The sequence below is a fragment of the Archocentrus centrarchus genome, chromosome 11, assembly GCF_007364275.1.
Source record: "Archocentrus centrarchus isolate MPI-CPG fArcCen1 chromosome 11, fArcCen1, whole genome shotgun sequence".
NCBI classification, from domain to species: domain Eukaryota; kingdom Metazoa; phylum Chordata; class Actinopteri; order Cichliformes; family Cichlidae; genus Archocentrus; species Archocentrus centrarchus.
In genome coordinates this window covers 10143172-10160062 of record NC_044356.1, presented here as the reverse complement: position 1 = coordinate 10160062, position 16891 = coordinate 10143172, and the positions used below count along the sequence as shown (strand labels likewise).

The 16891-nt window shown below is 41.7% G+C and overlaps 1 protein-coding gene across 2 annotated transcripts in view; it reads left to right on the top strand.

The window, feature by feature from the left end:
- Window positions 1-16891, top strand: part of kiaa0319l (KIAA0319-like ortholog) — a 39031-nt gene that overhangs the window by 6515 nt on the left and 15625 nt on the right. For both annotated transcript variants that reach the window (XR_004020563.1, XM_030740915.1), the window contains exons 3-15: window positions 650-827; window positions 1767-1873; window positions 7486-7754; window positions 8141-8227; window positions 8664-8904; window positions 11853-11951; window positions 12440-12537; window positions 12671-12758; window positions 13992-14084; window positions 14191-14323; window positions 15644-15749; window positions 15869-15991; window positions 16094-16217. Coding sequence is in view for 1 of the 2 variants with exons in the window: in XM_030740915.1 (XP_030596775.1) it covers window positions 1780-1873; window positions 7486-7754; window positions 8141-8227; window positions 8664-8904; window positions 11853-11951; window positions 12440-12537; window positions 12671-12758; window positions 13992-14084; window positions 14191-14323; window positions 15644-15749; window positions 15869-15991; window positions 16094-16217 (1555 nt within the window). In the remaining variant the exon portion in view is untranslated. The remainder of the gene's footprint in view (window positions 1-649; window positions 828-1766; window positions 1874-7485; window positions 7755-8140; window positions 8228-8663; window positions 8905-11852; window positions 11952-12439; window positions 12538-12670; window positions 12759-13991; window positions 14085-14190; window positions 14324-15643; window positions 15750-15868; window positions 15992-16093; window positions 16218-16891) is intronic.

Sequence of the window (16891 nt, the reverse complement as noted above, 5' to 3'; positions counted from 1 at the left end):
GTTATCAGTTCTGCTTTTAGTCACACACGGGGACTAAACAGCTGTTTCAGAAATCTAGAAATTTGCTTGTTGGTTTTCATTTTCATGTTTCATTTCTGCATAGTTACAAAAAAGGAGCTCACAAGGGTGTGAGTCATTTTGTACCTCCTTAAGTGTTGCTGTCAACAGGATATTGACAGCATTGCTGTTTGTTACACCCTCAAACAAGGATAGATTATAAAGGCACGCAGAAATCCACAGTAAGGGGAATTTGTGATGTGTTTATGGCCACAAAAAATGTGAATTGTTTTCTCGGTTCTCTATAAAATGAAAGGCCAAAAACAAAGAAATGTCCGTAAAGTTTAAGTAGCAGTACAATTGCCTTTTCTTTGGTCTTTTATCAGAGTATCTCCAGTTGAAGGGGTTGAGTCTCATTTGAATCAGCTTTTCTTATCAAATTTATAAGTTACAGACTGATTAAAATTCTTCATCGTGCTCCTCTAAAGAGCTGAAGCGCCGTCTGTATGTGAGCAATTGAAGAAGAAACGGAGAGAGACCTGAATAATTTATAATGTGGATGAAATTACAGAATGTTATCATGCATGTCCACATCCACCTGATATGAATGCTATTGAATGATTAACAGCTGAACTAATCTCTCTCTCTCTAGCCTAGTGTTGAGGCAGCTGAGCCCGTGAAGGCCTCTGAGGCGGCCATGTTGGATCTCTTCGTCAGAGTGCTGGTGTCGTCCCGTCTTCACCTGTCACCTCACAGCACCTTGCTGCCAACCTAAGTCCTCGCTACTCTCTTCCTGAACCTCTTTCTTCCACTGCTGGGCCGGGAGAAAGGTAAATCTGCCGGGTTTGTTTTTGTAGCTATGCTAGACCTAGAGAGACTACCATCATCCGGCATCAGTTCTTGTTTAAAGATAAAAAAAAATACTTATTACTATAATAATACTTTATTTATCCCAAAAGTTGGGAAATTACTGTTATAGCAGCAAATTCAATAGAAAACAGCAACGATGAATTATCAAGTATTGTCAAGTAATATGGATGGATTCCAGCAGCTAGCAGTTCAATGTTCAGGCCACATGAGGTGCAACTCCTCCACATTCTCACAGTCTTATCTACTGACAAAGCCCTGAATCGGGTTACAGTCAAACTGTGGAGCGGGAAGTATGAGTGTGGAGTTCGATGAGGTGCATCAAAGTCCAACAGAGCTGTCAATGCAATCAGCTAGTGGAGGCTCTCCGTCACCAGGAGTGTAATGTGAAGAAAAATCACCAGAAGGCTTGAAAAACTTAACTTGACAAGAAATTGCAAAATAATAAGTTGCCATTTCATTTTTGCATAAATAACAATGAGCAAGAACAACAACAACTTTATCAGGTGATAATGGCTTCGGGAAGGAAAAAATTGTGTATATCTTTTTTATTTTGATGGTCTAAAGTTTGGTTTTACCTCTAACATCTTTCTTAGACACGTTCTCTGCTGAGTGTTCTTTGGGGGGGATGTATCTTCACATCCACTGGATACACTGACAAAACCATAATCTACCTTTTTAAAATGAGAAGAATAATTTTATTTATCCCACACTGTCTGACAGAATCAAATATATTCTTTGTCAACTTGTTTGAGCTGCGCATTAAAGCTATATGATAAATGATAGAGGAAAAGTTAACCACAACACACATTTTTCCAAACTTTGGTGTTTTGTGAGATTGAACCATGTTAGCATTTACACTGACTGAGCTGCACTTCAGTCCTCCTCTGTCTGCTTCCCAGGTCCTTGTGGAAAATGTCCTATGCACACCACAAGCCACTCACCTGGTGCTTACCTCACCTCCTCCTCCTACCGCTGACCTACCTCTGGCTCTTGGCTCTAACCACAGGTAAAACAAACCTAACACCACCCTTGAAGCACCTGCTGGAGAACTGATAAAGAAAAACATCTGTGCTTGTTTAGCCACCGGCACTCATCTTAGCATGCCTTTGTTTACCCAGGGTGGGTCTGCATCCTTGTGTCTTATCATGCTAAGGTCATTTTAGCTTGTTTGTTGTTTACTGTCCCTGTAATCTGAGGCTGAGAGATGGACGACTGTTGGCACCCCTACTGTGTGAGTTCTTACTGATGCCACTCTGCTCAGTGGGTTACAGTGTGAAAGAGGACAATAGGGGCTCTGTAAGTAAACTGTGTGTGTGTGTGTGAGTGAGTGAGTGGTGGGAGATCGAAGAAGAGAGGACAAAGCAAGGGGTAGGATGACTAAACAGAGGCCAAAGGGAGGGTCCTTCCTTTCTCTGGCAAACCATAGTGCCTTTGTGCGTTTTCCTATGAGGTAAAAACTGTTTTTTCCAGACTTGAGTTGCACGGATTCACCAAAGTCACCCTTGGCTCTCGTGTTGCTATGGTAGCAGCAGTTACCGGTTGCTGTAACGGGGACTGATATGATCTGATGAACTGTGTTTTTGTTTTCCTTTTGATGCCACAATAATCCGTTAATAGACATGCCAAGCTTTCACTCCATGCACATTCGGCTGAATGTTATCTTAAAAAAATCTAGAAATAGTGTTTCCTGTATTTGAATAATAACATATAAAAAAAAAAAAAAAGAATATTATTATAGTTTATTCTCAGCATTTTATGAATTCTTTGTTTTTCTCAGCAGTGGTCCTTTTTTAGTTATTTTACATTCTTCAAGTACTTCTATATGTAGTGGTGGCATCTACCACCACTACATATAGACTACTTCTATATGTAGTGGTGGTAGATGCCACAAATCTACCATTTGTGTGTAGGGTTCAGTTTGGAAAAGGTAGATTATTAACTGACTTCATTATTTAAAGAACCTGTATATGTGGGGCTGCACTTTAAACATTCTCGGGCCACCCCTCATTTCTTTATATTTTGCTTACAAAGAGTGGTCTTGAGCAATAATTCTCCGGGCTTTCGGAAGTTTTCCTTTGGACATTGGCTACTTTTTCCTTTTTTTTTTTTTTTGGTAAGCTTCTTAAAGCTGACCTATGAATGAGTCAAGTATAAAAAGGTACCTAACTCAAGGGCTGAACCAGTGTTGTTTCTACACAAATGGACAACTTGGCAAAGAACCCATTTTAAATTGTCTATAAGCACTGTTACTAGCAGCCTGTTGCAAAAGACATACTTGTTCCCATTTCTTCAGTTCAATCTATGAAAAATGCCAAAGATAACAGTTTGATAGGCATAAAAAATCGTTTTTGCTTTTTTGGGGGTTTTTTGCATGGTGATTCCCAAAGGGCTATTAGCTGAAAACTTGGCATTTCTCAGCATGGTGTGCAGCATGTCATTTAAAAAGTTTTTAAAAAAAAGCTGAACAAGTGGAGAACAAAAGAAGTGACAGGCCTAAAAGCTGTCTACAGCTGCTTTACAGTATCTGAAAGTCATGTCCTTAAGAAATAGGAAAAAATCCTGCAAAGACCTGACGCAGGACCTGAGAGATGCACCTGTCCTTCCAGTTGATCAGTCTACTGTTCACTGAAGCCTCATCAGAGATGTTCTCATGAAAGGTGGCTATTAGGAAACCATTCTGAGGTATGCCAAACTACACAAGGACTGGACAGAAATCAGTGGCAACAGGTCTCATGGAGTGATTCTGAAATTCTTGGTTCAAACTGTCATCAGTGTGTATGGAGGAGATCAGAGTTACAACAGTGAGTTTCTTCAGCCATCTGTAAAACACGAGGCTGTGTCTCGGTTTGGGACTGCATTTCAGCCAGTGGTACTTGGGAATTGTTCCTCCATCTGGAAAGTGTCTGATTGAGAGCAGCTTAATTTTTCAGCATGACAATGATCCCAAACACACTGCAGTACAAGCACACCTGGATAGAAAAATGCACAAAAGAACACTATCAGTGCTTTACTCACATGGTGTATAGTGCGGGTGGGGTGCTGCTGAGTTCAACTGAGGACATCGTCGGGCGGTGGAAAGAATACTTCAAGGACCTCCTTAATGCCACTGACACACCTTCTGTAGAGGAAGCAGAGTGTGGGGACCTAGGGGGATGGCTCATCCATCACTGGGGGTGAGGTCAGTTATTAAACGGCTTCTTGTTGGCAGGGCCCCTGGGGTGGATGAGATTCACCCAGAGTTCCTGAAGGCTCTGGATGTTTTAGGGCTGTCTTGGTTGACATGTCTCTGCAATGTTGCATGGTGATCTTTGGCAGTGCCACTCGATCGGCAGACTGGGGTGGTGGGGCCTGTCTTCAAGAAGGGGCACTGGAAGGTCTGCTCCAACTATCGTGGGATCACACTCCTCAGCATCCCCAGCAAGGTCTATGCCAGGGTGCTAGAAAGGAGAGTTCATTAGTCAAGCCTCAGATTCAAGAGGAGCAATGCGATTTTCATCCTGGTCATGGAATACTGGACCAGCTCTTTATTTTCTATTCCAGTCTGCGTGGGAGTTTGCCCATCCAGTCTACATGTGTCACCTGCGTCCCTCGGGATATCCATTGCCGGCAATAAGTCGGACTCATTTCCGTTGGGTGTTGGACTCAGCCAATGCTGCCCTTTGTCACGATTCTTTTTTTTTTTTTTTGGTCCATATTTATTTCAATGCCTTAGAAACATTATTTTGATATATTTAATTTAGATTCATGTAAAATATAAATAAAATATTAATATTTAAATGTATAAAAATATTTTATTTTGCCCCATAGGCCAGTAAAAATATACATGGGACCAGTAAAACTCTGAGCCACTGACCTGCGGTTGTTATGCTGGACACTGAATTATTATTAACATTCATTAACTCTGGGCACTTCCTGGGTTTAGGTGTTCTGGGCATGTCCTATCAGGAGGAGGCCCCAGGGCAGACCCAGGACACACTGGAGAGATTATCTCTGGGGAGACGGAGGTTTGGGTTTCTCTTCTTAGGCTGCTGCCTCTGCCTCCTCATAACCCGGCCCCTGATAAGCAGAAGATAATTGATGGATATATAGAACACTGTCATGGATTGACCTCCCCAGAGCCTGCACCTTAACATTATTAAAGTGTGAGATCATCTCGACAGATAACAGAACGAAAGGAAGACGAGCTTTGAATGTCCTTCAAGAAGCCTGGAGAACTATTCCTGAGGACTACTTAAAGAAAGCTTGTCTAAGAGTTCAGGCTGTGATGAAGTATAAAGGTGGTCAAAGCAAATGTTGACTTTCAAGCACTTTAGAATTGAACAAAATCTGTTTTTGACTTATATATTTCCATGTAATAGTGTTTGCCCTTTTCAATAAATCACTGCACCATTCCTACCAAGATATAAAGGAATGTGGGGTTGCTCAGCCTCTAATGTGCAGCTGTGCGTCATGTTAGAAATAACCTGGACCTCGTGCAGGCCTCCTTGTGAGGGTTCACTGAATAGGATCAGTGACAGAAAATATTTCGTTGTCTCTGTATTGCGTGTTGGACTCTGCAGGCAGAGGCTTATACACAGAAGCCATTAAGCACAGTACAGTAACCAGTTCTTGAGCTGTATTCATTAACAAAGCCTTTGCAGAGAATGCTGTGGGCTGTAGGTTAATTACACAGGTGTGGATGTGTGTTTGATCTGCTGCTACAAGTAAACATTCAAAGCCTACTAGACAAGCATTACAACATTATGTTTTAATGCAGCTTTCTTGGTTCATTGACTTAGCTGTGCTCATTTGGCTTCTTTGTGCTGGTGACATGAATTCTCTTTCCTCCCTCTCTTACTGTAACAGTGGTATTTTAAAGGTTGTGCCCTTTTTATTTTACCTGGCTGCACAATAAACTGCTTGTCGAGGACAATAGAGTGATTGACTTGAACTCGTTTGACACTACAAAAGGTTGACTAAAAGTAGCATTAAAACCCAGAGAAGTGCTCTTGAAAATGAACACACACACACACACACACACACACACACACACTGGGGCAGCTAACCAGCTCACTGCATTGCTGATATGAGTCTGATAATGTCTGGCTCAGAGGGCAGAGCTTTGTGCGTACTGAACGCTGTGCTTTGGTTTTTAATCAGCGGCTTGTTTTGTCAGGGAAAAGCCGCACTTCCTCTTTCTGCTGCTCCCTTGGCTGGGTGCTTAAACTGCTGCCTGTCGACTTTTCTCAGACATGTTCAGTCAAAGCTGAATCTGAAAGGCTCACTAGCCGTGGCTGGAAGTCACTGCTCGTTTCCCTTTTGTGACAGTGCCCTAATTGATAGAAACATGTGAAAGGCCTGGGAAGCCCAGGGGCAGTCCGATGAGGTCACCATCATCACAGTGACATCTTTGATTATTTTATTTTATTTTATTTTGAGGACTGTATCAACCAAGGACTAGATGTCCATGAAGGTTGTTTTCCAGGATAAATCTGGTCAGCCAGTCATGGCCTTTATTAACCCTAAATGGTCTGTGTTTAGTCTGTCAGATTTGGTCTTAATTTAGCCCAGTGGAGATATTTTTTACATATTTTTAAACAAATTTTCCCTTTTTATCCTGAAATGATCTACAGAAGGAGCTAAGATTGTCAGAACTAATTACTACGATGAAAGTCAGTAAGAAACAGTGGCTCTCTTGCTCCTTAAGTTGCACTTATTCTTAAGATGATCTGGATGTTGTGTTGACTCGCTTGTTTTGTGTGTCAGTTGTATTTGTACATATAACGCTGATATAGCCGTCAATATGATCACATCCTACCTAGCAAAAAAACTTATTTCAAAGACTTTGCCTGGTCTCTAGTCTTTTCATGTCACTGAAAAACTCATTTAATAGTCACTGTCTAAGTGTCACCAACTTTTAAATCAGCCACTGTGATTTCATAGTTTTTGTTGTGTTTCTCTGGGCACTTAGTTGCTTTGGAGGGGTTATGTAATAAGTTTGGGTTATTTTTAGCCTTCACATATCTGTGTCAACAAGAAGTGGTGGTCAGATGATTTTACCACAGTCTGTGGACATCAGGGGTGCACATTACATATTCAGCTTCTTACCCCACATGGTTGGCATAGTGGTGCAGTGATTAGCAGGGGTGCCTCACAGCAGTCTTTCTCCTTGAACCTTGCAGAGGTCTGGCCGTGTTGAATGATTTGTCTCTCTCTGGGTTAACACAGTCATGGATCGATCCAGGGTCCGCACGGATAGGCTCCATCGTGGCACTAATAGTGGATCTGATAAGTGGCGAAGAAAATTAGGGACGTCCTTTCAATTTGTTGCATAATTTAGATGTAAAAAAGAAGTCTTTTTGTAGTTGTTTTTCCGTGTCATTACAAGTTGTCTTTTCACCGTTTTGTTTTTTAACCAGTTTGCTGTATATTGTTTAGACACGCTCCAGGTTCTTGCTGTGAGACTCTAAACTCTCTCTAGAATGTTTCTGCAGTGAAACCTTTAATTGGCATCATATTTATTGATCTCTTCTTTTAACTATTAGAGTGTTTCAGAAGGATTTGTCCTTCCTCAGTCCAGTTTTGAACATGAGAACAGTCCATCATTGATTGATTGACCTTCCTTCTGCCCTGGTCCAGGTGCGTCAGCAAATCTCTGCCGGGTCACCGGTGGAGTTCTGGGGATCCACTGGAGCAGTGTCATCAGCCTGGGTTGGTACCCTCTGGCGGATGGGAGAGCTGGAGCAACGTGTTGGGAGTCCTGCTGCCTGGAGCCGAACTGCAATGCTGTTTGGAGCCTCGGCGGGCGCTGTGTGCTGCTTAGCTGCTCGCGCGAAGGAGGCTGCGCCATCTCCATCCTGCCTCAGCCTCACGAGGAGTCCCTCGGTCTCCTTCAGCTGCTCTCCAAGGTATGGCTGTAACAGCAGAGATTGTTCCCTCTAAAGAAACTGCATTTTTCTATCTTTTTAAATGATTCAGCCATTGATTATGATATTGCTATCAGACAAGAATTTAATTTTATTACAAAAAACGAACCTTTTGTGAACTTTTGTTTGGAATCTGAAAACTCCGAATGTAGACATGATGGGCCAGATTAAAAAGTAGTCCCAACATTAGATAAAATTGTCTGCCATCAGTTGCCAGTATCAGGTGGTCACCAAGCTTAAGGTAGCCTTTCAGTAAAATAATCTGTGTGCGTGTTTTTAAATTTGGGAAAAATAGAGTGGCATTAGATTGATGGGGGGGTTGAGAATCTTTGTCTTAATGTCAGTATTTTCTGTAACTTCACTTTAAGGTCCCTGTCAGTGTGAAGCGTCGAGAGATTCGCCGTGCACTGCAAACAGGAAGCCAGAGAAGGCACACAGGACACCATATCAGCACGGTAACTTCACAGAAAGCCGGTCATGTGAGAGAGTTTTTACGGGACTCCATGCAGCTCTATGCAGCTACATTTTAGTACAGCATGTTAAGTTGTTGTATATTATGTTTAAATAAAGTATTTACTACTAGTACTAATAATAATAATAGTGGGGTGGACCAAATGTTTTCAAATTATACATACTGACTAAGGCACTATCTGTTTTATACAGCAGGAAATTTTCTTCCTCTTACTGTTGTTCTGCCTTGAGTCATTTCTACCCACTTCCTTGCAGCCACACTTGTTGGTTAAACTGATAATGTGGTGGATAATTTGGAGGATGTGCAAATACATTTCCGGAGATATTAACCCATAAATTTGTCATCTGGGTCCTTAAATCTCCTCCAATTTCAGAAGCAGATCTGCTGTTTGTTTTTCTGATTTTAATTTATGTCTGCAGGTAAGCTCCGACCAGGATCCAGCTCAGCCAACAGCAGCACCTGGCAACAACTCTCTCCTCCAAATCACCCAAAAGAACATCAGCCAGATCACCAACGGGAGCTCAGACGCGGCTCCTGCTCCAAAGCCGCAGAACTCAACAGTCGACGGCACCGTCGATGCTACCGCGTCTTCCAATGGCAGCGATGTCAGCACGCCCACAGCAGCTTCAGCAGTTATCAACACCACCCCGACACAGGCCGGTAAGTGAGGAGTCATCTGCAGCAGTGGGTGTCACATTCCCCTCCCAACAGCCATCGCCTATTTCCAGCTCATTCAGTAATATGTCTTCATGTATTAACTATGAACTGATTAATAATGTAACAGCACTGAACTGGTGTGGAGCTGGAGGAAAATTCCTTTTCTGAATTTGGTTTAAAACAGCTTTGTTCTTTCAGTATTTCAGCCTCACATACTCAAAATGTACAGAGGAATCTTCACCGCTCTGCTCTTTAACAGAATGAGATCGTTTACTTTGCCTGAACGTTTTATGGCCGACTGCTCAGATGTTATTTCTCCCAGATGAAATTGGGGTGTGCTGTGGGTGTGAAGCCGAATGAGAGTAAGCCGGAGGAATGTGTTGGGAAAGAGGGAGAGGGATGCCAGGCTTCTGCAAACAGGACTAACTCGCTTGATCAGTCTGTTCGGCCTGAACGGCACTTACCGTAGTTGAACTGGAACAGGCAAAACATTTCATGTCATCACTGACTTTCTTTAACAATAGAAGTACTGCAGCTGTGCTTTGCTTTATACAAGTCAGTTTGTTTTAAAGGGAAATCCATTGTGCACCATAGTTTATCAGTTTTCCCTAGGAATAATAAAGCATTTTGAAAATGGGTATTATAAAATGTCACATTTCACTGGTGGAGCTTTGTAGCTTCTGAGGAAATTCATCCATTATTTTTCTTCTCAGTGAGGGCTTGAAGGCCATAAAATTGTAAATTTAAAAACCCTGAATTGCAACCTGGGGTGGTGGGTTGAAGGGCAGAGGTGTTTACCAGCCAGGAAACATCTAGTACCAGGGTTCTTAAAGCATGGCCTAGGGGCAAATGGCAGCCTTTGGTGAATTTTGTGTGACCTGCAGACACAATAAATAAAGAGTTCACTGCTGAACATTCATTAGGAATGTTCCTGTTGACTTGCTTCCTTGAATTTTAAACACATTGAAAAAAAATATCTGACGAATTCTCCAGGCTAAAAATTGGGCCACATTTCTCCGAAAAGTTTAACACTGTCTGTCCAAATGTGTATTTGACAGTTTTTAGCTCATCTGGCTGAAGGACCAGTGAGCTTGTGCCAGGACGATGCACCTTTGTCCACAATTTCCAAAAATCACTCCTCTTGGAGTACTGGCCACCCAATGGGTCTTCACCGAAATGTTGTGCTCGTGGTGTCACGTACTGACACATTTCTATTTTCATACTTAAATCCATTATCCACCCTCCTTTTTGCTCCATCTGCAGTCTCCATGTACTCTGAGGGAAATCTTTGGTATTCACCTGCTAAATGCTCCAATCTGTTCAGCAACGAGTTAATCAGCTCCATAATCTTGGTGCAGTTGGTGCTTTGCAGGCAGCGTACGCTGTTTTGTGTCTGCCTGCTGCTTCTGCAACACTTCCTGCTGTCAGCATTAAGAACAAAACGGTGCATTTGTGGACCAAAAAAAAATCTGAATGAAGACGAAGACACTGAAACGCTCCATAAAGCTGCACAGTCTGTTTATCATTGTGCTGTCTCATGAGCAGTCATCCATTTATTGGCTTCATTGTAGATATGTAATTGATAATAGCAGCTTCAACAATGCTATACAACACCCCTAATTTATCTGTCATCTATCTAAAATGTGTAGTTACTGAGCAGTATTCTGGGAGGACTTGTTTTATAAATCACTTTTCTTCTGTTCCTCCAAGTGACTGAGCGGGGTTATTTATGACACCAGCGCTGTTGTAATATTTTTACTCATAAAATATTTCCTCCCGTGTATGTGTTAGTCTACTCCTCCTACAACTACACACAAGGAAAGTTGTGTGGCAACATAATGGGCTCTGACTTTAACTTCTAATCAATACATTGTAATGTTTTGAACCGTGGCCAACAGAGTAGCAAGATTGACTGTTGCAGATAATTAACGCCCCAAGGGGATGATAAAAGTATTTTAAATATTACACTTCTGTAAACAAGATGTTTTAAACAGAAGCCTGGAAGTAACAAAGGATGAAAAACACCCCGACTGATGACGATTTCACTGTAATTTGTTGAACAAAATTTTATAGAGTCAGCAGTCCATCAATATTTTATTCATGTTTTGTGAGAATATGAGTAGTACATGCCCATGCTGCAGCATTTCCCCTTTTTGTGCTGTTGGCAAACTGGTATACTTAATCACACTGAGAAAAGTATTTAAATGAAATGTTGTCATGAAAACAACAGGATGTTTTCACAAAAAATGTGTAGGTACATAAAGGTTAAACACAGGTCATTTTAGCCTGTTGCTAGGTTGTTGCCAGGCAGCGTGATGGCGCCATAGTATATCATGCATAATTCAGCTTTTGTGGATATAAATAGGATGTCATTGTCATGAAATAAAAATGATACTGTGCTTTTCTAAGATATTATCGGTGCATCATGTCACAATATCTGATATGGATGAGAATCATCAGCTCTCTGTTCTGATTGCTCACCTCCTGATGGCCTGGGAGGAATTTACACTCAAAGAGAGAAACCAACACAAAAATGCTGTGTTGTTTGCACAGTTTTATTTATTTACTTATTTTTTTTCATAAGATTATTGAAAAACGATTCATGACATTTGGTTGTTTCAGAACATCTGTCATAGATAAAGGAAACAGAGGAAACACAAAAAGCAGAACAAAACATTCCTGTATTAAAATATAACTTGGTCATTTTAGTCACCAGTCCACGTTGGTTGCTTGAGGGTTGATTCTATCTATTTCAATAGGTTATAATCAAATAATATGTTTTATTTTAAATAACTGGATTTGGATCTGGAACACAATTTTATAAGCATTTAACAGGTAGGAGCATTTAACAGATGATAATAAATGGGGTCACCATTTATTATCATCTGTTAAATGCTCCTACCATACTGTACTTCTGACATCTCTGATCCTGTGTTGTGTGTCTGTGACAGTGAGGGAGCTGGTGGTGTCGGCAGGAGAGAGTGTGGAGGTAACGCTGCCCCGCAGTGAGGTTGAACTCAACGCCTATGTGGTCCCAACGCCCCCGCAAGGTCAGACCGTGGGAACAATGTATAAGATAATGCAGTTTATTTTCTGGAAACTGCATTTCATCAGTTTCCTGAAGAGTTATTAATGTGTAGGAGGAACTAAATTATACACGGAGACTGACTTTCTAATTCTTTTCTGGTCTATAGGTGGTTGTTTGCTATTAGAGGGTTCCCAGTCCAGACATTTTTGGACTAATTGCCCATTATTAATAAGCTGTGTGTTATTTTTGCTGTTCAGTAATGCACGGGCTGAACCGTGCTTGACCTGTGTCGTCGTCATCATTTTGTACGTCATGCTGAACACTTGCCAGAGAATTTCAAATCCATCCTGACAAAGATTATCGAACACACATCATGATTTTGTTAATCCCTTGATCCCTCCTTGACAGGCTCCTGTGTTTAAGATAAAAAAAAATTGTATGTGTGTGTAGATTTTATTTGAATGCATAAAATTCCATTGCACTTATTTATTTTTCTTTGTTTCTCCACAGGGACAAACTATGCATTTGACTGGCGTCTGATAACTCATCCCAAAGATTACAGCGGGGAGATGGAGGGGAAGCACAGCAAGACACTGAAACTCAGCAAGGTACAGATCACAGTTGCATGTTTATCTTCTGCTATAAAAAAAGTCATGCAGGTGGCACTCTGTTGAACATGTAACCAAAAAGGATCGCTTCCTCCCTCTCTGGTTGACTGATTCACTGTTTGTGTCCCCTCAGCTGACCGTGGGCCTGTACGAGTTTGAGGTGACTGTGGACGGGGAGGGCGCCCACGGAGAAGGTTACGTTAATGTTACAGTCAAACCAGGTGGGCATGAAAACTGTTTTTCTTCAGATTTTAATAGATTTCACTGTTCACATGACCGCAAGAAATCAGTGTGATTGTAGGCATAACATGATTTTGTAGGAGTTTTGAAGGCTCTGCCTCCAGTTTGTTCAGTCCATTTTCTTAATCACTTAACCGACTCATGGTCGAGTGAAAGGCAGAGTACATGCTGTGTCATGTTACCGGTCCATTACAGCGCTAACACACAGAGATGGACAACCATTCACACTGACATTCACACCCACTGCCAATTTAGAATTTCCAAGTTAACTTAATGAGCGCGTCTTTGGGCTGTGGGAGGAATCCAGAGGAAGCCCACGCAGGCACTGGGAGAACATCGTGCCACCGTGCCGACCCATCACTGTGCAACTGCTGTAAATAAGAAAAAGTATCAATTAAAGCTGCATATGAGTGATATTTTAATGCTGATGCTCTGTGTATCATTTGCAAAATTATGCAGTGCTGTTTAGGGCTGCAACTATTGAATAGTACAGGTACAGGAGAATTCACCTGTACCTGTACTATTCTCACACTCAGGTCACTTGAGATGGCAGTTTAATGTGAATGTTTACTGCATCAGACATGTGACACATTCTCACATGTGCCTCTGTCACATGATGTGTAGAAAATGTATATAATATTAACATAACATATGAATCTAATGGGACTGACTCACTTTTAGCCTCAAATTGTTACTAGAGAATCTGCAGTTTTTTTGCACCTCTGTGTTGCCTTCATGTTATTTTTCATTGCCATGTTTGTATTTGTTTTTTTTAACAGCTTTTAATAGGATTTACTAGGATTCAAATTGCAAGAACTTTATAGCATTTTGATGTAACCTGTTTGGGTTGTTTTAATTCATAGCCATATTTGTTTATCATTGTGTTTATTTTATAAAAAATCAGTAGTAATAATCTATGTGTTAGATCTAATTAAGCTAAGCAGTAATGTGAGGTGGCTGTCATCTGCAGTGGGACTCCGTGTGTTTGACTGCCTTGCTTTTTTTCCTCGAAATAGTAAAATTGCCAGAAAAAAAAAATTTACCACCTTTTTAAAAAGGGAAAAAACTTGAATCTTATTGCTGGAAGATGAACCGGCTTTCCTCCCACACACGGTTGTATCTCTGTATTCTCTGACCTATTCTTACCGCCTCAGTCACAAATGGCTAATGTGCAGCTCAGTGAGCGAGTTAATTCCTTGTTTTCCACCTGACAGAGCCACGGGTAAACAAGCCTCCTGTTGCCGTAGTTTCCCCGAAGTTCCAGGAGATCTCCTTGCCAACCAGCTCTACGGTGATCGACGGCAGCCGTGAGTCTCCCACATGACACACACACACACACACACACACACAGCCAGGCAATTTAACACCAGTTACAGAGTGGAAGGCCAAATCATCTTGTCCTCCCTTTTTCAGAGAGCACTGATGATGATAAAGTGGTGGCGTGGCACTGGGAAGAGGTCAAAGGTCCTCTAAGGGAAGAGAAGGTCTCTACTGACACCCCTGTACTCACCCTCACCAGCCTTGTGCCTGGGAACTACACATTTAGGTACACAGAGACCGCACTTATCTCAGCGAGATTAATTATATAGTCTGAAAGCACGCACCTGTTCTGCTGAAGTGCTGGCCTGCAGACAGATGGAGCCGAGTGAAATTGATCTTACGGATCTCTTAATACGTTGGTCAACTCAGTGAAGGCTGTTGTGTGATTTTATTTAACTTGGAGGTTAAAAAAAGTAGCGATGCACATCCATGTTAATGAGACGAGGAGATTGAGTTGGAAATTTGTGCGCAGGTTTGGGAAAATATTTCCTCAGATTCGCAATGTCCCTAATGCCTGTGGAAACTAGTTAATCCATTCTTTAGGACTCAGTTTAAAGAGTGCATTTTAGTTTCTCTAATATGCCCTTGTTAAGTGGATGAGTAGGTGCCCCTCAAAACCTGCTCATATTTTTGAAGTGCGCTCTCCTGGATCATTTTTGGAGAGAGAGATTTGTGATTTATTTGACAAAATGTTCTGCTTTCGATTACTAAGGGAACCACTGCCTGCCGTCCTTGGTGTTATCCTGGATGCGGTGAGGAGCAGGAAAAAATATATACATGCTGACAGCAGCAAATAAAGCAGTAACAATATACAGGTGTTTACTCTGGTTTGAAGTATTGGAGAGGTGGAGCTGTTCACAAGAGGGAAACATCTGTGTCTTATAAATGTTTTTGCTGGGAAGCTTAATCATGCTGTGACAAATAAGTGCGACTTCTAAAGTCAGTGTTGTATAATTGTTTTTACTTTATTCCTGGTGTGTGTAACCAGTTTTTTCCTGGTTATTGCAGCAATGATTTTGATGGGGGGGGTTTTTGTTTGTTTGTTTGTTTGTTTGTTTTTTAATGATTTTTGGTTTAGTTTGTTTTTGAGTAGCATATTGCAGGTCCTGATTTTCAATAATTCCAAAAGCAAACAAAAATACTGGATTATATTTGTTTAATTTTGCATCATTAACCTAAAGGTTTGGGGGGCAGTGATGAGATGTTTGGCCAGTATTTGCACATTAAGTCCATCACTTCACTACTCAGCTTCTCTGTTATGATCTTCATAAATTTACATGATTATATTTGTGCTAATTCAAATATGGCTTGAATAAGGGCTGGAAGTCTTTAAAAATTTTTTATTTATGATAAGGATTTATATTTCGCTGCTACAATAGAGGAAAAAACAAGCATTTTTCTTTGATATTTTGGCCAGTGCAGATGTTTTGAAATAAGTAATTTGCCCGAACCTTGCATCCCCAGCAAAAAAGATTTAAATTTTTGCTGCACACTTGTGTGGGTGTGTCTGTCCCATAAATGTGTCGTCATCTTCCCTCTGTACCAGTTTGACAGTAACAGACTCAGATGGAGCCACAGACTCGACACAGGCCACCCTCTCTGTCAACAAAGCCAAGGACTACCGCCCCGTGGCCAACGCCGGCCCAAACCAGGTTTGTCCCCTCTGTTTGATGCTGCACCAACCTGCAGGTGCTGCTATCACATGAATGTAAAGTGAGTTATTTATACCAAACCGCTGCACTCCTACTAATGTTCCACTTAATTCATTCAGGTCATCCAGTTACCACGTAACCACATCACTCTGTATGGGAACCAAAGCACCGACGACCATGATTCCCTGTCCTACGAGTGGTCCCTCAGCCCAGAGAGCAAAGACAAAGTGGTGGAGATGCAGGTACCATACTCTTCATAACTAACTTCTCATGTTTCGGGTCATTTTTCCATGGATAAGAGCATCGTAGCTAATGGTGGCATGTTTTCTTTCTGTGCTTTTCAGGGTGTGCGGACACCTATCCTGCAGCTGTCTGCGATGCAAGAGGGAGACTACACCTTCCAGCTGACCGTGACTGACTCAGCCGGACAGCAGGACACCGCCCAGGTCACAGTCATTGTGCAGCCAGGTAAGCAGCCGCAGAGTTCATGCCACCTCAGCAGATATCGCTTCTGAGTCCCCGTAGCTGTCACACATTAGCTTATGACTTTTTCAGGCTGTTTGTACAGCTGTGAGCTCTTGCTTGCCGTATGGAGAGTAACTCGAAATAAATCTCTTTATCTTGACATTTAAGATCTACTCCATCTGAGCACAGCATAGACTGCGTGACTTCTTGCATGCCCTTTCTCTCTCCCTCGGGGTTTATACAAATACACACATGAAGTGTGAGGAGCAAACTAAGCAGCGCTGTGTAACAAGGCGTTATTAATTCTTGACCTTTTAAGCTGTGTGATGAAGATGTCGGCACTTAAACTGCTCCTGTTTGGCACACAGCGAGGGATAATCAAACAAGGGTGCACCGTGCACTCAAGGTGATAAGCACTTTGTAGACTGCAAAAACACTGGCAAGATACTGTGTTTTAAGATGGACCTGTAATGTGAACGCACAACAAGCAGGTCAAGGTCTGCTGGGTCAGACCAGTGAGCTTGGAACCGCCGCTGAGTAGGTACCAAAAAAAAGTACCTTGCACCAGGTACTACCACTTAATGGAAAACCCTAAAAACCCAGTCGAGTCAAGCTGAGTAGGTATTAGTATGTAATCTAATTCCAGGTAGTTCAGAACAGAACTGCTGTGCTTTGGT